Source organism: Ranitomeya imitator, chromosome 1, assembly GCF_032444005.1.
Source record: "Ranitomeya imitator isolate aRanImi1 chromosome 1, aRanImi1.pri, whole genome shotgun sequence".
NCBI lineage: Eukaryota > Metazoa > Chordata > Amphibia > Anura > Dendrobatidae > Ranitomeya > Ranitomeya imitator.
This window is the reverse complement of record NC_091282.1, coordinates 193,287,132-193,313,350: the sequence shown is the minus strand read 5'-3', so window position 1 is coordinate 193,313,350 and position 26,219 is coordinate 193,287,132. Positions and strand designations below refer to the sequence as shown.

Sequence of the window (26,219 nt, the reverse complement as noted above, 5' to 3'; positions counted from 1 at the left end):
AATGGGCGGTAGCAGGGTAGGATAATGTAATGTATTTGCACTGGCTAAAGCCTGTTAACACCATGTCATATAGCCTTATCTAGCACAACAGGGGTTTAAGGCCACTACTGAATATGCAGATAAATACATAAGTTCATGTTAGGTCAAACAAGGTAGAAGATCATATAAGTGCGGTAACTTGTTTTTCCCTTGGATCTGTACGGTTTATGCCATATGAATATTCACATTTTTATTAAGAGCAACTTCTGAGTGACTGATTAGCATAACCTAAGTCCTTGTAGGAACTTCTAAAGCATACTGTACATGGCAGTCCATAGCCTGCAAATAAATGTGGGTTTCACATTGTATCCTCCTTACGTGTGTGTGTGTATAGACTTTGCTTAATCTTGCACTAATCATACAGCAAATACTGTCAGCCACTCTGACAAGAAGTACTAGCTGCATTCGGGAACATTACTTAATCGCTTGCTCCATACAATGAGCTGATTGTAATAGAACAATTTCTAGAAGTTTATTTTTTCTTTTAGGACAGTAGTTACCGTAATTGCAGGAGAGGGGTTAACTCCCAGACAGCTCTCTACAGCCTATTGATTTCTATACAGCAGTTGCGCTAATTTCTCTCCCCCTCTTCTGAAGTCATAAGTCGCTAGGCCCGCAGCAGTTTTCAGAGCAGATCTGCTCGTCTGGAGTAGTGATGGGCGAACTTGCGGGTATAAGGTGTTGAGAGCATGCTCAGGTGCTATCCAAGTATCTTGAATAACATGTTAGAGTCCCAGCGGCTGCATGTCTAACAGCTGCGAGACAACAGCTCCACGTGCGGGGATTGCCTGTTTGTTAGGATTGTAGAGCGTCTTCTGAGCAGAAAATGCCAGAAGAAAGGACATGTTACTACTTTTTAATGGCTTGGTGTTTTTAGAAACCTGAAGCAGATAAAGTTCAGAAGTCTGAGCATTGGCACAGCAAGTCGTTTTTACATAGAAGGGCATTTATTCATTCTTTTGATTGCTTTGACAGGATTTTCAGATGAATTCTGCCTGAAAGATGTGACTTACGGCTCATTTCCACTTGCGAGACATACGTCCGTGTCTCGCAGGTTAAAACCTTTTTCTGGCGCCGGCACTTGGGAGCGGAGCGTGCGGCTCCATGTGTTGCTATGCAGCCGCACGCCCCGCTCTGGAGTGCCTGCGCCATAAGAGGGTTTTAACCTGCGAGACACGGACGTATGTCTCGCAAGTGGAAATGAGCCCTAAGGGTACCGTCACACTGAAACGACGCTGCAGCGATACGACAACGATGTCGATCGCTGCAGCGTCGCTGGAGAGCTGTCACACAGACAGCTCTCCTGTGACCAACGATCCCGAAGCCCCCTGGTAACCAGGGTAAACATCGGGTTACTAAGCGCAGGGCCGCGCTTAGTAACCCGATGTTTACCCTGGTTACCAGCGTAAACGTAAAAAAAACAAACATTACATACTTACATTCCATGTCTGTCCTCCGGCGTTGTGCTTTCCTGCACTGTCAGCGCCGGTCAGCCGTAAAGCAGAGCGGTGACGTCACCGCTGTGCTTTCCGGCTGGCCGGCGCTCACAGCCAGTGCAGAGAAGCAGAGCGCCGGGGACAGACACGGAAGGTAAGTATGTAATATTTTTTTTTTTTTTACGCTGGTAACCAGGGTAAACATCGGGTTACTAAGCGCGGCCCTGCGCTTAGTAACCCGATGTTTACCCTGGTTACCAGTGAAGACATCGCTGAATCGGAGTCACACACGCCGATTCAACGATGTCAGCAGGAGATCCAGCGACGAAATAAAGTTTCAGACTATCTGCTACGACGTACGATTCTCAGCGGGGTCCCTGATCGCAGTAGCGTGTCAGACACAGCGAGATCGTAACGATATCGCTGGAACGTCACGGATCGTGCCGTCCTAGCGATCAAAGTGCCACTGTGTGACGGTACCCTTAGAATCACAGAATGTTAGAGTTGGAAGGGACCTCAAGTGTCATCGTGTCCAACCCCCTGCTCAATGCACATTTGCACATTGCACTTGTTCACGAAATTTGTTCTCACAAAATCTGCTGTTAAAATATGCTTCCCATAAAATGAACAAAATGCATGTTAATGTCAAAACGTCATTGCTGAGCACATGTTCTGTCTTTGTCACTTTTTTTAGCTACTTCAGGGTTTGGAAGTGATCTTTTTTTTTTTTTTTACCATCAAAAAACCCTTTAGGGTAAGTGCCCATGATCAGGAAATGGCGGCACTTTGGACGCAGCGTGTTTTCACTGTTTTTAATTACCGTTAAATCCGCATGTGTTGAACCATGCAGATTTACTGCATCCAATATATTCTATTGTGGATACTCTAGTCTCCGCAGCAGAAATTGACCTGCTATGGCTTGTAAACCCGCGCCGTGGGTGAATTTATCCAGCGGTAAATAAAGTACCGTGGGCAGATTTCTATAAATCCCATCCACTGCTTGCATCGTAGAACACAGCGCTCGTGATGTGCATCCAAAACGCTGCTATTCCTGATCGTGGGCACGTACCCTTATAATCAGTAGAATGAATTGGAGCCATGGCCATTATAAACAGAAGGCACGACGCTAACATGAACAGCATCTTTTTGCAGAGGATGTGTGATAAATACTAGATGGCATGTAGTGTTATAACTTGGTAACGAAAGTTAAATTTTAGCTACAACATCTATTAAACCTGCTGACCTCATAAGCACTGCGTTGATAACCATTAAAAACTAGGTTAGGAGCTAACCTAGGTCAAAAGATCGCCATAAACGTATTTACTTTAGATTTGGAAAAAGTGAAACCTTTGATTTACGGTTTGTTCAGTAAAAAAATCTTTTTAATTTGGCAAAACAAAAATTACAGCAAACCTCAAAGATTTGGTTCAAATCCTTGTAGACTGAGCCCTCTCGGGCAGGGTCCTCTCTCCACCTTCACCAGTCGGTGACTTGTATTGTCTAGATTAGATTATTGTGCAGTACTTGTTTTTATTATATAAAGCACCATGGAATAAATGGCACTATAACAAATAGTCAATGAGGCTTAGCGTTGAGCCCATGTGCTTTTAAAAACACTTTGCAACTTACCTGTTCTTATAAGTCCTCCCTGTTCTAAAGAAGGGATGATTTTATTTTTCTCCCCATCCAAGAAAACTGGCTCCATTATGATCAAAATAATCGGACTGTTTTTATCAGATGTGGAGAAACCGGTCGTCTGACCTTACCCTTAGTTTTACAGTGCAACAGTAGTTTTGGTAACTCTGTCAAACCTAAACGTCACAAAGGCCATTTCTGATCTAGTTTAGAAAGACCACACAACGCATTTTATTCTTCAATACTGTTCGTCAATTAGTTAATGGTATCTTGTAAGGGATCCTGACCTTGGTAGCGTAGGGTCCAAACTGACAGACCCCAAGAGATGAGAGCCGACATCCAGCTTCAAAGCAGCAAGCGGCTTCTATTATATATGTACAGTATGTGTGTGTATATGTATATGTATATGTGTGTATATGTGTGTATATATATATATATATATATATATATATATATATATATATATATATATATATATATATATATATATATATATATATATATATATAATCTCTGTGGTACGCGTTTTCAATCCGCAGCATGTCCATTTATTCGGACTCCCATGACAGCACTACGAGAGAGGGGATCCGCCCTTCAGGAACAGGAAACCTACAGATACAAAAGGGCGGCACCTCTCCCCATGCATCAGTTGGTTTCCTGTTCCTGGAGGGACAGGATCCTACAGATTTCATCTCGTAAGGAGCCCAGGCCGGCCGGTCGAATCTGGTAGCGGGGGGGTCTCCTACCTCGACCGGTGCGGAAAGTCCTGGAGACGCCACGGTGGTCCAGGCTGGACTGCACGTCAGTGGCGTTGGCAGCAGGGAGCAGGGTCCGGAGGATTCCTTGTCTCCGGAAGCCGGCGTTGGAAATGGCGGCGCCCATGGTCCGGTCGCCGGTTCTTCTGTACTACCACCGCTAACCTCCCAGCTGCAGCCTGATCATCAGGAACCAATGGGGACACGCCAGATGGCCTGCTGACCGGAATACAGGGGGATATAAGCAGGTGTTGGCGATAGAACCCTGCTTTTGGCCACAGCTTCATCATGGCAGATGATGGTGAGCAGCAGCCTCAACTTCTGGATAAAGTACGGCAGGAAGCCGTGGGAAAGGAGAATATCAGAAGTGACCAGTCCAGCCGTAAAAGCTCGTCCAGGCAAGGATCTAGAGCTTCGACTGGCAAGGAGCCCCCTCGTGTTCCGGTACCTTTCTCTTTGACGTACACTGGTAAGTGATCTACGTGAATGTTCACTCAGTGACGCGGGCCCCTTATACTTTGTCATTCTAGGGGAAGAGAAGTGCAAAGTCGAAACATAAGGAGTGTGCCCTATGTGAAGTTCCCTTACCAGATTCCTACCCTAAAAAATTGTGTGCCTCCTGTATACAACAGACGGTGAGGTTTACAGGAGTGGAAGGGTTGAGTGACATCAGGCTAGATAGATGGTATCTCCCTTATTGTCCTCCCCTAGGTAGCGGAAGAATCTGCTTCTACGGCTAATCTGCGTGAGATGATCCGTACAGAAGTAAGGGAATCCCTGCGGTCTATGTCCCAGGCGGGAAGTTCAAAACAGAGAGCCTCGGTGATCTCTGATTCGTCAGAGGAAGATAAAGAGGAAGGTTCTTATCGCTCAAATCTCTCTTCCTCGTCATCAGAAGAGGAATCTGGCCGATTCTGTCTGCCTCTGGACCGGGTGGATAAGTTAGTCAAGTCGGTCAGAGGTACGATGGGCCTAGAAGAGCCTAAGACTCAGCTTTCCCGTCAGGAGCTAATGTTCAGCGGCTTGGAACACAAGAAACGCAGATCCTTCCCGGTGATTGATAAGATTCAAGACCTGATTCTCCGGGAATGGAAAAAACCGGAGAAGAAAGGTTCTTTGCCACCGGCTTTAAAGCGCAGGTATCCCTTTGAAGATACGGATGTGGATACCTGGGACAAGGCCCCTAAATTAGATGCGGCGGTGGCGAAGGCATCTAAGAAAGCAGCTTTACCTTTCGAGGACATGGGGTCCCTTTAAAGACCCTCTTGACAGGAAGGCGGAGATCTTCCTTAAGGGTACGTGGGAGATGGCAGCCGGATCCTTGAGGCCAGCAGTGGCTGCGACTTGTACAGCCAGATCCCTAATGGTCTGGTTGGAACAGTTGGAATCCCAGCTTAAAGAAGGCGCCTCCAGGAATTCTATTCTAGGTGCGCTTCCAGTGATTCAGGATGCTGCGGCTTTCTTGTCGGACGCGTCGGTGGACTCGGTCAGAATGGCGGCCAGAGCAGCAGGACTCTCCAACGCGGCTCGTAGAGCCTTATGGTTGAAGTGTTGGTCGGGGGATATCCAGTCAAGATCCAAATTATGCGCTATCCCATGTAAAGGGGAATATCTCTTTGGGCCAACCTTGGATGAGCTGCTCGAAAAGGCTGGAGATGATAAGAAGAAATTTCCTAATTTGTCATCAGCTTCTTACCGGCGTCCATTTAACAGAAGGAGATTTGGTCGTGGAAGGAAGCGCGCATCCTCACCCTCTAGAGAAAATTTTAGATGGGAGGATAGACGCAGGAGAGGTACGGGTTACATGTTTCGCCGTTCCTCAAAAGAACGTAAGAAACCAGACCAATGACTAGCAATCCCTGTGGGAGGGAGATTGTCAACCTTCTCTTCCGCTTGGACTAACATCACGAATAGTGTCTGGGTCCGAGGTATTGTATCGGAAGGCCTAAAATTGGAATTTGTTCATTGGCCTCGTGATAAGTTTATGTTAACCCCCTTGCGTTCCTCCACTATTGAGCAGACGGCCTTAGAGTCAGAGGTCATGACTTTATGCCGTAAAAATGTACTGATTGAGGTTCCGGAGTCAGAGAGAGGAAGAGGATTCTACTCTCCTCTTTTTTTGATTCAAAAACCAGACAAGTCGTTCAGGACTATTATCAATCTTAAATCCCTTAATGAATACCTGGTTAATAACACGTTTAAAATGGAGTCAATCAGTTCTGCAATAAAGATGTTGTTTAAACACTGCTTCATGGTAGTTGTGGACTTAAAGGATGCATACTATCATGTTCCTATCCACGAAAACTTCCAGAAGTTTCTACGTGTGGCGGTGTCTATGGGAGGTATTGTTCGCCATTTTCAATTTAGAGCCCTTCCCTTCGGCCTCTCAACGTCTCCCCGGGTATTTACTAAAGTAGTTGCGGAGGTTATGGCGCACTTACGTGAATCCGATATTCTCATTGTTCCTTATCTGGATGATTTCCTAATAGTGGGGAACTCAGTAGACCATTGCCTGGCTCAGGTTAAAACAGCTATATTTAAACTGGAAAATCTGGGCTGGATCATAAATTATGATAAATCCCGATTGCAACCCCTAAAGACCCAGAGGTTCCTAGGGCTGCTGTTAAATTCCGAGTCCCAACAATGCTGTCTTCCGCCTGATAAATTGCTTCATATCCAACAACAGGTGTTAAAAGCAATTAATAAACCATCCATGACCCTTAGACAGGCTATGTCTTTGTTAGGTTCCCTAACTTCCTGTATCCCCGCCGTCCGTTGGGCCCAGTTCCACTCCAGGCCTTTACAGTTTGACGTACTACATTATGATAGGGTCTTACAGGGTTCCTTGCAGGGTCAGATGACATTGAGTCCAGGGGTTCTTACATCTCTTAGATGGTGGCTAGAGGAAGACCATCTGTCAGCAGGAGTTCCCTGGGTGACTCAGGTGACTCGGGTAATCACAACAGACGCCAGTCCCACGGGGTGGGGGGCTCACATGGGTGACGTGGTAGTCCAGGGTCTATGGGACCCCCAAACATCAGCCTCTTCCAATCAGAAGGAGTTGATGGCAATTGAATTCTCAATTAAGGAACTCCTCGTGTATCTACAGGGTCACCATGTCAAAATCCTCTCCGACAACCAGGTGGCAGTGGCCTACGTGAATCACCAAGGTGGAACACGCTCCGAGTTCCTGATGGAAATAGCGGACCGCCTGCTCCGGATAGCGGAAAACCATTTTCTATCTTTAACAGCAGTGCATATAAAAGGGAAGGAAAATATAAGGGCGGACTTTCTAAGTCGAAACACCTTAAGACAAGGAGAATGGTCTCTGAACTCAAAAATCTTCAACCAAATTGTCCGCAGGTGGGGTCATCCAGAGGTGGACTTATTTGCCAGCAAGGACAACAGAAAAACGAAAATATTCTGTTCCTTGAATCCCAGGGAATATCCGCTGGCAGTGGATGCCTTCCTGATCAGATGGGATTTCCGATTGGCATATGCGTTCCCCCCGCTAAACCTGTTGCCTCTGGTGGTCAGAAAGATAAGGGAGGATCAAGCGAGAATCATACTGATCGCTCCGTTCTGGCCCCAAAGAGCTTGGTTCTCCTGGCTCAGGACCATGTCGGTGGAAGACCCCTGGGTACTGCCGGACATCCCGGACCTACTTCATCAAGGTCCGATCAACCATCCACAAGTGAAGGGTCTCCATTTGACGGCATGGTCTTTGAGAGGTCACTGTTAAAAAACAGAGGATTTTCTCCAAATCTCATTGATACCCTTAGGGTACCGTCACACAGTGGCATTTTGATCGCTACGACGGCACGATTTGTGACGTTCGAGCGATATATCCGTGACGTTCCAGCGATCTCGCTGTGTCTGACACGCTCCTGCGATCAGGGACCCCGCTGAGAATCGTACGTCGTAGCAGATCGTTTGAAACTTTCTTTCGTCGTCTAGTGTCCCGCTGTGGCGGCATGATCGTATGGTGTAACAAAGGTGTGCACGATATTGTATACGATGTGCGCATAGTAACCAACGGCTTCTACATCGCACATACGTCATGAAATTATCGCTCCAGCGTTGTACATTGCAACGTGTGACTGCAGTCTACGACGCTGGAGCGATATTATTACGACGCTGGAGCGTCACGGATCGTGCCGTCGTAGCGATCAAAATGTCACTGTGTGACGGTACCCTTATGAAGAGTAGAAAACTCATAACAACTAAGATCTACTCTAGAACTTGGAGGAAGTTTCTGGCCTCTTCAAATTTTAATATCGAAGAGGGTTTACCAATTAACCAGATTCTAGAATTCCTGCAGAGAGGGCTAGAGCTAAATCTATCCACGAGTACGCTAAAAGTACAAGTCTCAGCCCTAGGGGCCCTATTTTCTTGTAACATTGCTGGTAATTATTGGGTATCAAGGTTCATCAAAGCAGCTAGTAGGTCCAGACCTATACACAGGAATAGGTCAATGCCTTGGGATCTCAATCTAGTCCTCTCTGCTTTGACTAAAGAACCGTTTGAGCCTTTACATTCAGCCTCACTTAAATTACTATCCCTCAAAACAGCATTTTTGGTGGCAATTACATCTGCTCGTAGGGTAGGAGACATACAGGCTCTTTCTAGGCTGTCCCCCTATACAGAGTTTCTACAGGACAGAGTAGTCCTCAGACCAGATCCAGCTTATTTACCGAAAGTGGCCTCAGATTTTCATAGATCTCAGGAGATAGTTCTACCATCATTTCTCCCTAATCCTTCTAATTCCAAAGAAGAGTTACTCCATACGTTAGATGTTAGGAGATGTCTCTTAGAATATATTTCAGTCACTGATGCTTGGAAGAGAGAGGAGGCTTTGTTTCTATCCTTCCAAGGTCCCAGGAAAGGTCTTAGAGTGTCAAAGTGCACGTTAGCGAAGTGGATTAGGGAGGCTATCTCTCTGGCTTATACTGCAGGTGGAAGTCCTGTTCCGCAGAATCTGAGGGCACATTCCACCCGGGCCATGGCTACATCCTGGGCTGAAAGATCTGGAGTTTCCATCGACCAGATATGTAAGGCGGCTACGTGGTCATCCCCTTCCACCTTTTTCAAGCACTATAGGTTGGACTTGGGGTTCTCTTCTGATCTCACCTTCGGGTTAAGGGTGCTACAGGCTATAGTCCCTCCCTAAGGTAGTTTACATCTCTGTAATTCTCTCGTAGTGCTGTCATGGGAGTCCGAATAAAGCATTAAGCTACTTACTGGTAGCAGCATTTTTCGGAGGCCCATGACAGCACCCTTAGTTCCCTCCCTATTCACGTGGGGGTTGCACTTCCTATAGTATATATAATGAGATAGATAGATCTCACGTGTGGTATATAGTTCAATATGATGGATTATTTTTGTACATAAACTGTATATAATGTATGTTTGTGTGCTACTAACCGCGGTAGTCCTCTCAGGCTCTAATATACAACTGATGCATGGGGAGAGGTGCCGCCCTTTTGTATCTGTAGGTTTCCTGTTCCTGAAGGGCGGATCCCCTCTCTCGTAGTGCTGTCATGGGCCTCCGAAAAATGCTGCTACCAGTAAGTAGCTTAATGCTTTCTCTTGGGGGCACAGTGTTTTTTATTCTTTTTTTTTTTGTTTGTTTTTCTTGAGATTTTCCCCACAGAATTGCATTAGAAGTTGAAAATCTGCAGATAAAAAAAGTGCTTTTTCACTACAAAAACGCTGTAAAAATGCATGTAATCTGCACATGACTGCATCAATAAAGTTTCATCAAAGCCAAATACCAGGAAGTATAAAAAAAACAGAGCAGCTTAATTTAAACCTTGACAGAGCAACAAGAGACAAAAACCACTGCATCAAACAGTGCACGTGAACAGTTTAGTTGCCTCCTTGTTTCATCACCTTGTGATCATCCACATCAGTCTTTTTTTCTGCCCACCTTCTGACTGTCGTAATGTCTATTGTGGAGGAGGCCAACAAGTGACGGTGGTACTGCTAAACATAATGTATATGAGATTGGGAGAAGACAAACAGATATAACAGAGACACCATCATATATAGGAGAGAAATAGAACATATCTGTGCTAAATGATAGAAAGTGCGTGTGTAGCAGGTACTATATGCTGGTAAGGTCAGTCCCCAAGTATGAGCAGAGGAGGTAAAAGCTGAAGTGCAAATTAACAGTTGTATAAGCAAGTAGTGCCAGGGGGCAGAGCTTACCAGAAGGGAAGGTGACCCTGAGCCGGATGGCAGGATCAGTGTCCCTGTTACATCTGTTTGTATTGTGCCACTTTTATCTTGTTACTAGTCATGAGCGAGTGTACTCATTGCTCGGGTATTCCTGAGCCCGCTCGGGTGACCTCCGAATATTTGTTCTTGCTCGGAGATGTAGTTTATCGCCTCAGCTGCATGATTTGCGGCTTCCAGATAAGCTGAATACATGTGAGGAATGCCTGATTGTTAAGGAATTCCCACATGTATTCAGCGTATCTGGAAGCCATAAATCATGTAACTGAGGCGATAAACTATATCTCCGAGCAATAACAAATACTCGGAGGTCACCCGAGCGTGCTCAGGAATACCCGAGCAACGAGTACACTCACTCATCACTACTTGTTACCGGTTCTTAATGCTTTTCTAATAAAAACGTATGCTTTTATTGTACTTGCCTGTTACTCCTCCTTATTCTCCTACTAATCTCATGTTCTTTGGCGTTGGTATTGTCCTCTATAGGGTGGGCCACTATTAGTGTAACCACCCTTGCTTTCAGTATGCAACTGGGATTTTGCAATCATTAAACATACGTTATACCTACGGTCGTGGAGATCATTTTATCTGTTTGTTTTGCAGGTACACAAGAAACTTGGTGAATGAAGGAAATGGAAAGTTTAATCTCATGATTCTCTGCTGGGGTGAAGGACATGGCAGGTAAAACATTCACACTTTTTGACTATTTAGTCTTGATTAGTTAATGTAGCTGAAAATATCGCCAACTGAAGAGTCCAACTAACTGTACAGTGGCGGCCTGCAAAGCCCCCTTCCTCAAGACTAGGCAGTCTAGTGGTAGATCTGGAAGCAGCTGCAGGCGTAGACATGTATGTGCAACCAGCATACAGGGGCCAAATGGAGGGGGCCAACGCACATTTTTACTAGCTATTCTTATTTTAGGACTTAAGATGATGCATTTCATGTTTCCCAATTACTTGTCAATTGTTAAAAATCCATAAATGGAAGCTCTATGATAAGCTAATGAAGTGTAGGCCCTTCTACTGTTCCATCAGCCTTTCAGCTGTCAATGTCTGCCCCAGCATGTTTCCAAAGTGAAAATCCAACCCAGTTGCAATACTATTGGGGTCGCAATGTGAACCTATTCACTTGTACTGCTTTGCAATGTAGCAGTGACACCTAGCAAACTTTGATCACCAGACAGTCTCCATGTGGCCTTAGGGTACCGTCGCACAGTGGCACTTTTGTTGCTACGACGGTACGATTCGTGACGTTCCAGCGATATCCATACGATATCGCTGTGTCTGACACGCAGCAGCGTTCAGGGATCCTGCTGAGAATCGTACGTCGTAGCAGATCGTTTGGAACATTCTTTCGTTGCTGGATCTCCCGCTGTCATCGCTGGATCGTTGTGTGTGTGACACCGATCTAGCGATGCGTTCGCTTGTAACCAGGGTAAACATCGGGTTACTAAGCGCAGGGCCGCGCTTAGTAACCCGATGTTTACCCTGGTTACCAGCGTAAATGTAAAAAAAAACAAACACTACATACTTACATTCCGGTGTCCGTCAGGTCCCTTGCCGTCTGCTTCCTGCACTCACTGACTGCCGGCAGTAAAGTGAAAGCTGACCACAGCGGTGACGTCACCGCTGTGCTGTGCTTTCACTTTACGGCCGGCAGTCAGTGAGTGTGGGAAGCAGACGGCAAGGGACAGACACCGGAATGTAAGTATGTACTGTTTGTTTTTGTTTTTTTTACACGCTGGTAACCAGGGTAAACATCGGGTTACTAAGCGCGGTCCTGCGCTTAGTAACCCGATGTTTACCCTGGTTACCCGGGGACCTCGGCATCGTTGGTCGCTGGAGAGCTGTCTGTGTGACAGCTCTCCAGCGACCACACTACGACTTACCAACGATCACGGCCAGGTCGTATCGCTGATCGTTGGTAAATCGTATAGTGTGACGGTACCCTTAAGGTACCTTCACACTAAACGACACTGCAGTGATACTGACAACGATCCAGATCGCTGCAGCGTTGCTGTTTGGTCGCTGGAGAGCTGTCACACAAGGCCGTGCTTAGTAACCCGATGTTTACCCTGGTTACCATCCTAAAAGTAAAAAAAAACAAACGCTTCATACTTACCTTCCGCTGTCTGTCCTCGGCGCCCTGCTTCTCTGTACTGGCTGTGAGCACAGCGGCCGGAAAGCAGAGCGGTGACGTCACCGCTCTGCTTTCCGGCCGCTGTGCTCAGTGAGTGCAGGAAAGCACAGCGCCGGAGGACAGACGGCGGAAGGTAAGTATGAAGCGTTTGTTTTTTTACTTTTAGGATGGTAACCAGGGTAAACCTTGGGTTACTAAGCGCGGCCCTGCACTTAGTAACCCGATGTTTACCCTGGTTACCAGCGAAGACATCGCTGAATCGGCGTCGCACACGCCGATTCAGCAATGTCAGCGGGAGAGCCAGCGACCAAATAAAGTTCTGGCCTTCTAGCCCCGACCAACGACATCACAGCAGGATTCTGATCGCTGCTGCGTGTCAAACTGAATGATATCGCTAGCGAGGACGCTGCAACGTCACGGATCGCTAGCGATATTGTTTAGTGTGAAGGTACCTTTAGCCTAAAGGTACCGTCACACTGAGCGACGCTGCAGCGATACCGACAACGATCCGGATCGCTGCAGCGTCGCTGTTTGGTCGCTGGAGAGCTGTCACACAGACCGCTCTCCAGCGACCAACGATGCCGGTAACCAGGGTAAACATCGGGTTACTAAGCGCAGGGCCACGCTTAGTAACCCGATGTTTACCCTGGTTACCAGCGTAGAAGTAAAAAAAAAACAAAAAAAAAAACACTTCATACTTGCCTTCCGCTGTCTGTCCCTCGGCGCTCTGCTTCTCTGCCCTGTGTAAGCCCAGCAGCCGGAAAGCAGAGCGGTGACGTCACACACGCCGATTCAGCGATGTCTGCAGGGAGTCCAGCGACCAAATAAAGTGCTGGACTTTCTGCAGCGACCAATGACATCACAGCAGGATCCTGATCGCTGCTGCGTGTCAAACTGAACGATATCGCTAGCCAGGACGCTGCAACGTCACGGATCGCTAGCGATATCGTTTAGTGTGACGGTACCTTAACACTATACCTTCCTCATGTATCGTTAAAAAAAAAAAAAAAATTACCTGATCCTCTGTCTGATAAAATCCCTGGTTTCCTTCCTTAATGTAATGCACAGACCAAAAGTGTGTGAGGTGGGTTTTGGGTTTTCTTTGCTTGTCTAGCTTGTCAGTAGATCCCACTAATTTTCATCCATTGGTCTTCTCAAATCCCTAAAGACAACTGGGGTGAATTGTGCAAAGGGCAAAAGTTTTATAATTGCCAAGGAGCCTTCATGATTTTCTTCCAGAGTAAAAACACATCTCTTAACAGTGTGTCTTTAAAAAAAAAAATAAAAAAATATATATATATATATATAATCTCTAGCTAACTAACTAACTAACTCTCCTGGGTGAACAAATGATTGGGTGGAAAAAAATCTAGCATATCCTTTTCTTCCCTTGGTTTTTCTCCTATTTAAACAAAGGTGCGAGCATGGTGAAATCCATCATCTGCCATTGAGGAAAAATTGACTTCCCGCTGTAATCCCATACACATTGGATAAGAGTTAATTTGAGTTCTCCCTAATGTATATATGGCACACTAAAGATGCCCTGTCATGAAGATTATTATTTATATACATATTTATTTTAACTACAGCCATCTTCTGTGGGATCCAGCGCCATTCTGCTCCTCTTTTCAAAGACGTAACGTCTCTGCAGACTTTCAGGATTAGGCCGGGGTAACACTTGCGGGTGCAATGCAAGAAACTCTCCTCAATACCCAGCACTGCCGCCGGCACTCGGGACAAGAGCGTTCAGCTGCATAGAAATACATGCACGCTCCGGACCAGAGTGCTGGCGACAATGCCCGGTGTTGAGGCGAGAGACTCATGCGAATTTCTAGCTTTGCACTCGCATGTGTGACCCCGGCCTTACTCTGCGAGTGACCTGCAAGTGGCTTTTACAATGCAAGTCTACAGAGCATCAGAACGAGTGTCCATAGACTTGCATTGTAAAAGAGACAACCGGTTCATGCATAGTGAGCTGCAGAGTATGTAGAGCTATGAGGTTACTGAGAATGGGAGCCGAACGGTGCTGGATCCTGGAGAAGACGGCGGTGGGTGAGTAAATTTAAAATACAGACTTCATTGGCATGCATCTCTAACAGTATCACACCTTTTATGAAGACCCCAAAAAGATAAGATGACAGTCTAACAATAAAGTTGTTCATACGGCACTTCATCTGTACCATACACTTGTCTGATTACATTGTCCAAATATCGTTTAGTTAAAGCCAGACACTTTCAATGTATGGCAAAAAAAATTGATAATGGGTGGATGGGGTTAAGTTTGTTACTCTTCCAAACAATCAACACCCTCACATTATGCCATGGCTCAGAGGCATAGCTAGGGTTTTGGTTCAGTGGAGGGGTGAAACTTTTTAGTGGGCCTCTAACCAGGTAACCCCGATTTACAAATATGGTGGCGTACACTTAATAGTTGATGTAGGAGAACCTCAACAAATGACAGCGCTGTTACTTAAAAAAATTTCTATACAAAGTCATTTATACAAAGACCAACACTGATATTACCGCCATATTGCAATCATATAGTGGAAGAAACGAGCTCTGCAGTCAATCACTTTTCGTGACTTTCTGGTCCAGACCAACGTGACCACTTCTCCTGCCAAGACTCTGCTGCAGCGATTACAACAAAGACACACATGACTTTTCATATTTCAGGCACCGTCCACATCTATCCACAACCTGCACAAACTGCTGAGCCGCTGCAGCAGTATGTGTCCCTATTACTGCACCTACTGTGTGGTGCTGTGTGCCCTCTAATTCTCCTCCTACTGGAGCCCTAGACTGCCCTTTTCATTTCACTCAAAGTAACGAACACTGTAGATTCCGCCACACAGTATTATTAACACACTGTACCCCAACCCCTCAACTCCCGCAGAAAAGTATGGTGACCCCCCCCCCTCCCCCCCAACACCGGATGATCTGCCATCTGTTCCTTCCCCATAGCCCTACATGCAGTATAATTGGCCCACATAAAGTATATTGGCCCCTGCACAGCATGATGGACCCCACACAAATCCTCACACTGTAGAATTGCAACTGCGTTCCACGAGAGGCTTGGGGTCGCATGTGGATGACTTCCGGCTCCAATATGCGTTCCACCGAGCGAACTTCTGGTCTGTGCATGCGTTCCAGGGACTGGAAATTATGCATAGCAGAAACCGGAAGTCTGTATATGTTTGATTGCAGGGTGCAAATATAAGGCCAGACAATGCTATATTGTCCACGCGCAATAACATTGTCTTTTTGATGGCATGATCACACTGGCCCTAAAGCATCCCCTGATGAGCATAGCGAAACATGTCGGGAGTGAGGGAGAAAGTGTCCACCGCTGAACCAGGATTTAAGGTCATGTTTGTGACAATATCCATGCGGGTGAGATATTTTTAATTTGTGGAATATGCCTATTGCACATGCTGCGTCAATCTTAAAGAGTAAGGTGGGAGATTTATCTTATAATATGCCCTGATAGAATGAGAGGCTGCATTAATAAGTAATACCACCCTGGGATTGACATTGTTGACCTTATGGTCTGCTGCATATTGGTCCTTTTGGACATGTGGTTTCAGAAGAGGGTCTCGTGTGGCAAACATCCAGGCCTAATAGCGTTAATGGGGTCCTGGTATGTCTAGTGGTCAAACCTACTATAATGATGTACTGAATATATGATACCTGTGTTTTGATGAACCGTGGAGTGGGTGTTCTGACTATTTGAAGTATATGGAGGATGCACTGATTGGGCATGACCACAATATTGGGATTGTCCAAAAAAGACTGATCCATAGAGAATAGATATAAAAACCCCACACCAACAAAAAAAGGGTTTTATACAATGACTTCCCCACATGGTCATGTGCACTCCATAAGTTTTTAGTTTTTTGTCCTATGCACCTTGCACTTTTGTTTAGTTTATTGCAGTGATGGTGGTTGTTTTGTGTGTTTTTTTTTTTATTTATTTTTAAATAAAATATGATTAAAGGTTATATTTTAATCCAAAACGCTAAATACTAAAATACTGTTTGGATTTCACCACTGGCTAAATACACTGTAGAATTGCTTGCATACAGGATAATGCACTCCATAGCCCTCAGTACAGTACTCAAGCTACCACAATATTATTTAAAAAAAAATAAAAAAATTCAATACTCCCCTCTTGTTCTCCCCCTGCTCTGGTCTCTGCAGCGAGTGCTCTGAATCTCAGCGTAGCATGTGCTATGTAGTGACGTCATTGCGCCTGCTTTGCTGAGACATGAAATGCCAAAGAATGGTGGGGGAGGAAGCTGACATATATATATATAATTTTTTTTTTTTTTTTTTTTCTGTAGCAGCATCTAGGATGCCTATACAATTAAAGTAGCATTGACGAGTGAGCATCCCGTTGGCACTGATACCGGGGCCCCATAGCGGCAGTGCAGTGAGATTGTGTCTCCCTGCTCTGCCGGAAAGTTTAACTATAACTGCGAGTTGCGCACGCCTATATAGTTAAAAGTAGCGTAGCTCTGGGTAGGCCCCTTAGCGCACGGTGCTGCCTCTGCACCCCTGGTAGCTACGGTACTGCTATGGATGACAGAAAATAAAAATATTAGACATCCAATTGATGTTTTGGAAGACTACGAACGTTCAACGACCAATTGTTGATCCCTCACCACTTAAAGAACTGAACTATTGATTTGGTACAACTTTGTATGTCATAGATCAAAGGCCACTTACACAGTAGATCACAGAAGACTTGGCACGACGCTCATTCTCCTCACAACATAATGAAGTCCAAGTTCCACCTGTTCAATGTATTCTTATCTAATGACCATTATCCTACTTATTATTGTTCTTGGTGTTTTTCTGTTAATTACTGACCATTGTCTTACTTGTTTACGCTTTCTTCTTCTACTTGTTTCCTTCCAATAAACTGTAGTGTAAAATCAAGAATTTTTTTTATTCTTTTTAGACTTGGAAACTTTGCCTCGAGCTGTCAAACCAGTATCACTTATCTAATAGTTGTGTGCATTCCTTCACGTATATAAAATGATTACTCAAATTTCCAGTAGTAACTTTGCTTCTTGCTTATTTTTTACAATGGTGCTGTGTTCCCTGTTTATTCACTAATACAGCATAAATAATACAAAAAATTTGGAGAACTATATATTAAATTAAAAACTCCCTATCATATGTTCTCAGCCAGTTTATTGGCTTTACTAGAATAAAGAACAAAAACAATACACATTTAATGTTTTGAAAGCAAAAAAAAATTCTCTTTGAAAAGATAGCTAAACATGGCAGCCAATAGACATGTGCTAGAAATTACATCTAGGTAATGGTTCAAGAGAAACTAAAAAAAAAAAAAAAAAAAAATAGATATAGATATAACAACCTGCTCTTGTAGACTATTATCTGCTCAAACAGTGACTTCCAGTTATTGGCCATTTGTAGTAAAGATATGGTACCATCACGATGGTAATGCACCTGACAAGGCTCTCGGCCACCGTCTCTCAATTCCCCCTTCCTTCCCCCAAGTCCAACCACACTATAATTTTGATAAGTGGGTGGAGCTTTGAAGGAAGGGGTGTGGTTAAGTATAGCCAACAAATTTGTCATGCTTAATGCCACAAGGGTGGTGTAAATTACACAGGAATGTGTAATACATATCTTGCAATGGAACATGGCGGCTGAGAGATGAGACAAACTCCTTCTTAATTAATTTTGGCACGTATTACTCCAGCGCAGTCTTCATCAAGACTAGAGTGCAGGATGTGAGACCAAATGGGAAGGGGGGGGGGGCTATATATTTAGATTTAAAGACCCCTGAAAATAAGATCATACTTCCTAATACATGAATAAAGTGTCAGTCCTCTGCAATATAGACTGGCCTCAATTGTAATTGATAGAGGTAGCACAGGTGCAAAATACTGATGAACAATCACTCACCGCGATCATCCATGAGTGGGTGGATGCTTAGTATTTTAAATGCCCACAGATAGGGGTAGTGCATAATGTCTGCTTACTGCCTTCTAGTGATACCCATATCATTAGATCAGGAAACCTACCCGGCACTATATAAGTTCAGTTCTTATCCATGTGCATTTAAAATACTAAGCAGTAAGCCCCTCCCCTCAACCATCCCTCTCCCACTCTGGTTGGGTGGGGGTTGTTCATTAGTATTTTGCACCTGTTCTGTCTGTCATTTACCACTGGAGCCTGTCTACAACCAGCACTGAACTTGTCTGTCATAAATGGCTACAATGACAGTCGCGGACTCCTTCAATATTGAAGCATCTAATGAACCTGTGCAAAGGTCAAGGGTGGGAGTAATCAAGCCAGACATGTCTCTTCAAGCAAGATTCACCAAGCTGACTTGCCTACTTTGGACACATCATATGAAGAGAACAATCACTGGAGAAGGCCATCATGGTCAGAAGAATAGAAGGAACAAGTGAAGAGGAAGACCAGCAACCCCATGGCTTGATACAATCTAGATACCGGCAGAGAAGATCCTGCTGGACCTATCTAGAGTTGCACAAAATCCCTCTTCCTACAGATTGTTCATCCATCAAATTGCCATGGCTTGAGATAGATCCGACGGCCGATAAATAATGAGCCTGTGCAAAGGTCATTGTGGAGGGAGGAGTAGCATCCTCCACTATGACATTGCCTATTGTGATGGGTAACTCCTCTATACAAAGCTGATGGCATAGGATCCACCAGTCATTGTAATCCTTTCTCTGCTGATATGGAGCCTGCTGAAAACTTTAAGACTATATGAAGAAATTAAACTTTTTTTTTTTTTTTATACATGTATAACACGTAAACCTAATCTAAAAAAATGATGGCTTCCCCTTTAACTCTTTTTAAGGCAAACTTCTCTCTTTAATAATCTCTTGCAATATTCTACGTAAGTCTACATATAAATTAGTGGAGAGAAAACAAGGAGACAAGAAGTGCAATAGGGTCATATCCGATGGTACAGATAAATAAGAGATGTGGAACCACTCACCTGGTGTGGTTGCAAGCTAGCAACATGAAAAATGTATATTTACAGTTGCCGCAAGACACCGATCAAGGAAAGACCAGAAAAAAGACTGTCAAGCCGGTGGTGTAGTTCAATTGCTGATAACTCATGAAAACAAAAAATAGCTCATCAATGACATTGGCAACATTGGTTATCCTTAAATAGGATTATTTAAAACATGGTATGAGGTAAATGCCACACCAATGTATTAATGGGACTAAATGCGGACAACTCGTCAACTTACCTAAGCAGAAAAAGGGGGAGGACAAAACTCATGGCAGAGATAAAATCCCAAAAAGGTTTAAAAACCTATGTTTAGTTGGAGCGCCCCCAGACACAGGGCCACGAGTTCTCGGTACCGGGCCTCTCTGGTTTGGTTCTGAGGCTGTCACGGTGGCTAGACCCGGTCCGCAAAGCTGCTAAGGGGCGTCCAATAAATGTGGTACAGTCTGTCAGGGATTCGTGACGCCACCTGTGGTGTTCAGTCAGGGTAACCGACGCTGCTGTGGGGTCCGCTGGGGTGATGGAATGGCAGCTGGATGGTATACCTTCCCACAGGTGAAGTATGTCCCCAGGGCTTCCCAGTAAGGTAGATGGTGATGGTGTGAGGTGCAGTCAATAACGAGGACACAAGGTTGCAGTCTCTTTACCGCTTTACTGAAGACTTCAGGATCCGCAATCCAGAGTACGCTTAACAGGACTATCTGAGACCGGCCGGTCCGATGGGCACATCCAGAGTTCCCTTTTCAGGTGGAAATCAGTGCCTACCACTAGCGCCTGTGTGTTGTAGTGCTACCCTGCTGAGCATTCGGAATAGTCCTCACAACTGCTGTTCTCGTTCGTTCTTTCTAGTTCTTTCTCTCTTTTGTTCCAGATGTTACTAGCTTCTCGTCCCCCAGGTATGTTATGGCTAGGACGCACCCGTATGACGGGAAGGCTCGGAGCTCTTCCGGGACCCTAGAGACGCCCCTCTCCACGCGTTGCCCCCTATGTCTTTGTAGGAAATTTAAGGTAGACAGCCAACCTATAATTAACTGTCCTGCGGAGTTCGAAGTAAGGCCTAGTCAGTTACTCCCGCGGTGTTCCGGCTACGCGCCTCAGTAGGATGTTGCCTCGGTCTCACGGCACGACTCCTACTGGCTCTCCTTTGTGCTTGATCTCGTTTCTCACTGTTCCACAATATCCTTCCCTTCGTGTCACTTTCTTAGGATACCGCCGCGGGGTGTGCAGGTGTGGTTCCGTAACGTTCTGCTCTGTTCGCTAGGCACCTGCCAGGTTCCCACGCCCGACAGGGACCCCCCTGTGTCTTCTCCCTGTAACACCCCCTGCCACGGGATGTTGCCTGAATCCAACCCAGTCAGCTTCTGACTAACTTCCTATCCAACCCCTAGTTTTACCAGTGTGAGGAGTGGCCCAATAAATAAAGCCTTTTTCTCCCCCTAGTGGCTGGAGTGTGAAGTGTAATGTGTGCTGGTGATACCTGGTCAGTAGAATTCCTTCAGTGCCATCAGACGTACCATCACTCCCCTTAGCGGCAGAGTGTCATACTGCAACGACCAGATCTCTGGGGTGCTGCATAATGATGGCCCTGATTTTTTTTTTTTTTTTTTTTTTTCCCCCCATTACCTGGGTTGGAATCCACAAATCAGTAACCAGTGCAGTGGCACTAAGCTTTACTATTGGGGTTTTCCATCAGAGAAATCCCTTTGCAAGATCCAGTTTGATCCCCCTTTGGGATTGCTTTTCTCCTCAACTATTTGACCACATTTTACATTAATAGGCGCTTCCCAACCTTCCATTTTAATCTTTTTCCTTAATGTTTTAATGAATTTATTTAGTTTTAATTTAATAAAAAAAGTAAGATGGATAGATTAAAAAAAAGAACACCGCAGCACATGTGCATGAATCTAGGCCATGTGAAAACAGACAAATATTCAATATAGGACCCATCAGAGGGAGGTCACCTTGTCGTGGTTGATTGGCACACCTGAATTGGCCAATTTATGTGCCAAGAACCTTCAGTTCATCTATTACTGTAAGTTTTATGAAAAAATTTTTAAACTTTGTGAAAAAAAATATTCTTGAGGTATAATCTATATTGAATATTTGTCTGTCTTCACATGGCCTAGATTCATGCACATGTGCTGCTGTGTATAAGACATAATTTCAGTAGTTTCACACTTTTTTGTTAAAGGGCCACTGTCACCCCCTCCAGCCGTTATAAACTAAAAGAGCCACCTTGTGGAGCAATAATGCTGCATTCTAACAAGGTGGCTCTTTTAGTTTTTGGTTCATGTATTCCGAAAATAAAGCGTTTTGAAAGTTATCCAAAATACCTGTCTTTGTCCATGGAGGCAGGTCCTCACTCCCCAGCTTGAACCGGTACTCTGCCGTCACTCAAATCTTCAGGGGCTTTCAGCGCCACCCCCTCTGCTGTTTTCGCTTCAAAACCGGTGCCTGCGCTGTCTACTACTGTGTTGCGCAGGCGGTCAGCTCTGGCCGTCTGACGTCCCAGCCAGGCTTGCAGACTGCGCTTTTAGTTTATAACAGCTGGAGGGGGTGACAGTGGCCCTTAAGTACATAATTCGACATGTGTTAATTCATAGTTTTGATGCCTTCAGTGTGAATGTACAATTTTCATAGTCATGAAAATACAGAAAAATCTTTAAATGAGAAGGTGTCCAAAATGTACTGATAATCTGTATTAAAAGAATAATATATGTGACATAAACATAACACACTTGCTTCCGGATTAACTGTTTGAACATGTTTGTCATGTGCCCAGTTCATGTGGGGTTTTTTTTTTGTTTTTTTTTCTTTAAAAAAAAAAAAAAAAAAAAGACGAACTTTCCTGACCGCTGTCCTCTTTTGGTTTTGTCCTGATGACTGTCATATGTAGAACCTTGAGGCCGGCGTCACACTTGCGAGTTTTACGGACGTAAGAGCGCAGAAACTACGTCCGTAAAACTCGCAAAAAATACGGCACAATTATTCTCTATGCCCCTACTCCTATCTGCCGTATTAAACTGATCTGTATTATACGGCTTTCTACGGCTGTAGAAAATCGCAGCATGCTGCGTTTGTCACCGTATTGCGCAAATAAAACATCAATGAAAGTCTATGGAAGCCCCAAAAATACGGATTCCACACGGACCAGCAGTGTGACTTGCGAGGAATACGCAGCGGTGTTAGAGAGAAAAGCCGGTAATTCAATTGCCGGCTTTTGCTTTCTCCTTCCTAAACCCGACATGATATGAGACCTGGTTTACATACAGTAAACCATCTCATATCACCATTTTTTTGCATATTCCACATTACTAATGTTAGTAGTGTGTATGTGCAAAATTTGGCCGTTCTAGCTAGTAAAATAAGGGGTTAAATGGCGGAAAAAATTGGCGTGGGCTCCCGCACAATTTTCTCCGCCAGAGTAGTAAAGCCAGTGACTGAGGGCAGATATTAATAGCCTGGAGAGGGTCCATGGTTATTGGCCCCCCCCTGGCTAAAAATATCTGCCCCCAGCCACCCCAGAAAAGGCACATCTGGAAGATGCGCCTATTCTGGCACTTGGCCACTCTCTTCCTATTCCCGTGTAGCGGTGGGATATGGGGTAATGAAGGGTTAATGCCACCTTGCTATTGTAAGGTGACATTAAGCCAAATTAATAATGGAGAGGCGTCAATTATGACACCTATCCATTATTAATCCAATACTAGTAAAGGGTTAAATAAAAAAACACACACATTATTAAAAATTAATTTTATTGAAAAAATCACAAAGGCTGTTGTATTAATTTATTCTACTCTCAATCCACTCACTGAAGACCCTCGATCTGTAAATAAAAAAAAATAATAAACCAACAATATACTTACCTTCCGAGGATCTGTAAGGTCCAACGATGTAGATCCATCTGAAGGGGTTAAAATATTTTGCAGACATGAGCTCCGCTAATGCAGGCTGCTCATTTCTGCAAAACCCCGGCGAATGAAGCTAAATATAGATCAATGAGCTATATTTAGCTTCATTTGCGGTGAGGCGCCCTCTGCCTCCTTTAGGAAGGAGAAAGCAAAAGCCGGAAATTGAATTACCGGCTTTCTACTATCTCGCGCTGTATGAAGCAATAATATAAACATATGTGTCTACTGACTATATATATATATATATATATATATATATATATTATATTATATTATATTATATTATATTATATTATATTATATTATATTATATTATATTATATTATATTATATATTTTTTTTTTTTTTTTGTTGGATCCCTTGTATAGCGGTATGTCGGTTTTGCAAGCCTGCGCTAAAAACACGCATTACGGATTACATACGGAGGATGCCATGCTCAAAAAAACAGTGACACACCCTGCCTATGGAGGAGCTACGGACCACTATTTTCGGGACTTTTCAGCGTATTACGGCTGTAATATACGGACCGTATTTTCATACGCTGTGTGTGACGCCGGCCTGAAACACATTGACTCTTAGGCTATGTGCACACGTACAGGTTTTTTCGCGTAAAACGCTATAAAAACTCATTAAAAACGCATACATTATGCATTCTATCATTTAGAATGCATTCTGCATGTTTTGTGCACATTGCGGTAAAAAAATGAGCATGTTCATTATTTTTACGGATTTTCTGCGTTTTTCCCGCAATTCTATGCATTTGGGAAAAAACGCACCAAAAACGCATCAAAATCGCGGTGAAAACACATGCGGATTTCTGGCAGAAATGTCCGGGTTTTTGTCAGGAAAATTTCTGCAAGAAATCCTGACGTGTGCACATACCCTAAGTCTTAATATTAAACTTTTTGGATTTTACCTCTGCCTTGAGTGTTATCAGCAGCGCAAGTAACACACCACAACCGACTTGCACTTTTTTTTTTTTTTCTGGTCTTTACATAAAAATTAGGTAACTCTGTAAATCATTTGCTTGACTTATCTTGAACCACTTTTTGGTTACATCGTGTTCTGTTAGCTGTTTAGATAGGAAAGTAAATTCCGAATTCTGCTGGACTTGTTTAATTAGGACCGTGCATTATGAAATGTCAGGTGATAGTCGCAACTGTGTCGTTACATGACCTGTCACACAGCAGAATGGGGACAAACCACAGTCCGGTCCAGAAAAAACTATTTAAATCAACTGTGTCTAAATGGTTTATAAAATGGTCCATATCCAGGTTTATTTTCCAGTTGGACAATCAACATTTAATTAGGGATGCTCCCTGTCGTATTAACCTTTCAAGAACTGCCACTCCATTATGGGGTCTTATTTTATGACTCCTGGAAGGTGTCCACTGCCATACTGCAGCCCATACACAGCTGTCAATAAAAACCATATTACTAGCAAGTGAGATTGCATCATCCTCCGGTCCTGGCTGTTAAACCACTCAGAGGACTTTTCACTAATGTCATGGGCAACAATAAAATAACAATATTACTAGTGATGAGAGAATATACTCGTTACTCGAGATCTCTCGATCATGCTCGGGGGTCCTCCAAGTATTTTTTTTTTTTTTGTGCTCGGAGACATAACATCTGTTAGCATAACTACATGTGGGGGTTGCCTGGTTGCTAGGGAATCCGCACATGTACTTATGCTGGCTAACAGATGTAAATCATTCAGCTGTAGCAATAAAAACAAAATCTCCGAGCACTAAAAATACTCGGAGGACCTGCGAGCGTGCTCGAAGTCTCGAGTAACGCGTATATTCGCTCATCACTAAATATTACACAAAACTTACTAAATTTTTTTATTATAGCCGAGAAAACAAACTTGCATGTATTGGGTAATCCCCCACCCGGCCGTATTGAACTGAAGAATTAACTCAATGGTTATTGCAAAAATATTTTCTAGAATTTGGTTATTTAGAAAGATAAGCACCACCAACAGTGTTTCCCGTTTTATACACTAATTGATCTATTGTCCTACTCCAATCGTCTTTATAAATGGCTTTTTCCAAAGACAAACCTGTATTAAGTTGTGATCTAAAATCCCTTTCTCATCTGATTGTTCCCTTTCCCCTATGCAGCAGCATCCATGATCACACCAACTCTCATTGCTTCCTGAAACTACTACAAGGCAACCTCAAAGAGACGCTATATGATTGGCCTCAAAAAAAGTCAAATGGATCGATGGTAAAGAAGTCGGAAGGAGTACTCAAGCTAAATCAATGCGCGTATATCAACGGTAATTTCTACGGGCAATCATGCGGAGACTTAGTCATTATCAAACAAAATGTTACTTTTTTTTTTTATTTTCCTCATTTGCTCTATGGTAAAATGTCTGTCTTCTTTGGACTGTCACTTCTGTCCCCTCCCCCACTAGCTCCCCATTTCCGATCCAGCTACAGGTAAATGAGCACTCAATTAGTGGATAGCTTAATAATTGACCAAGACTGACTGTAAATTACACCCTCCTACAATGTTCACCAGTGAGGTTGGGTATTCCATACTCTATACACATCTGTGGTTTGCAACTCTTGGCGGACCCATGACTCGTGTGTGTGGCTTATCTATTTTGTTTTTGTGTGACTGTCGCTGTCCTGAATCTGTGCTCCTTGGGTCCATATGGCAATAACAAACTATTGTTTTTCATACGTTTTTAAAGAAACCCTAATCTCTTTAGCTCTGACTGTATCTCTTCATGGTTTTATTTATCCGATCAAAGGGTTTATGTTCAAGGTGATATTAATTATCTTGTCATTGCTGTCTTATCTGCCTTGTACACAAATAACCTGCGCTGCTGGAATCACTCCTCTCCTACAGACCAATCACTGAGGAAGATATTAAATATAATATCTTGTTTGCTTTATCTTCCCATTCTGTTATGGAAAAACAAAAGGTGTCACGCTCATGAGGTGGAATCGCCATTCTCCTCAATTATCTTTTTACATTCTGAAACCTAAAATATAACCTTTTTAGACGGAGCTCTTGGGTTGGTGTACACCAA

General features: G+C 44.0%; 1 protein-coding gene across 1 annotated transcript in view; it reads left to right on the top strand.

The window, feature by feature from the left end:
- Window positions 1–26,219, top strand: part of CDO1 (cysteine dioxygenase type 1) — a 50,182-nt gene that overhangs the window by 11,492 nt on the left and 12,471 nt on the right. The window contains exons 2-3 of the mRNA XM_069753165.1: window positions 10,706–10,783; window positions 25,300–25,457. Of these exons, the coding sequence (XP_069609266.1) occupies window positions 10,706–10,783; window positions 25,300–25,457 (236 nt within the window). The remainder of the gene's footprint in view (window positions 1–10,705; window positions 10,784–25,299; window positions 25,458–26,219) is intronic.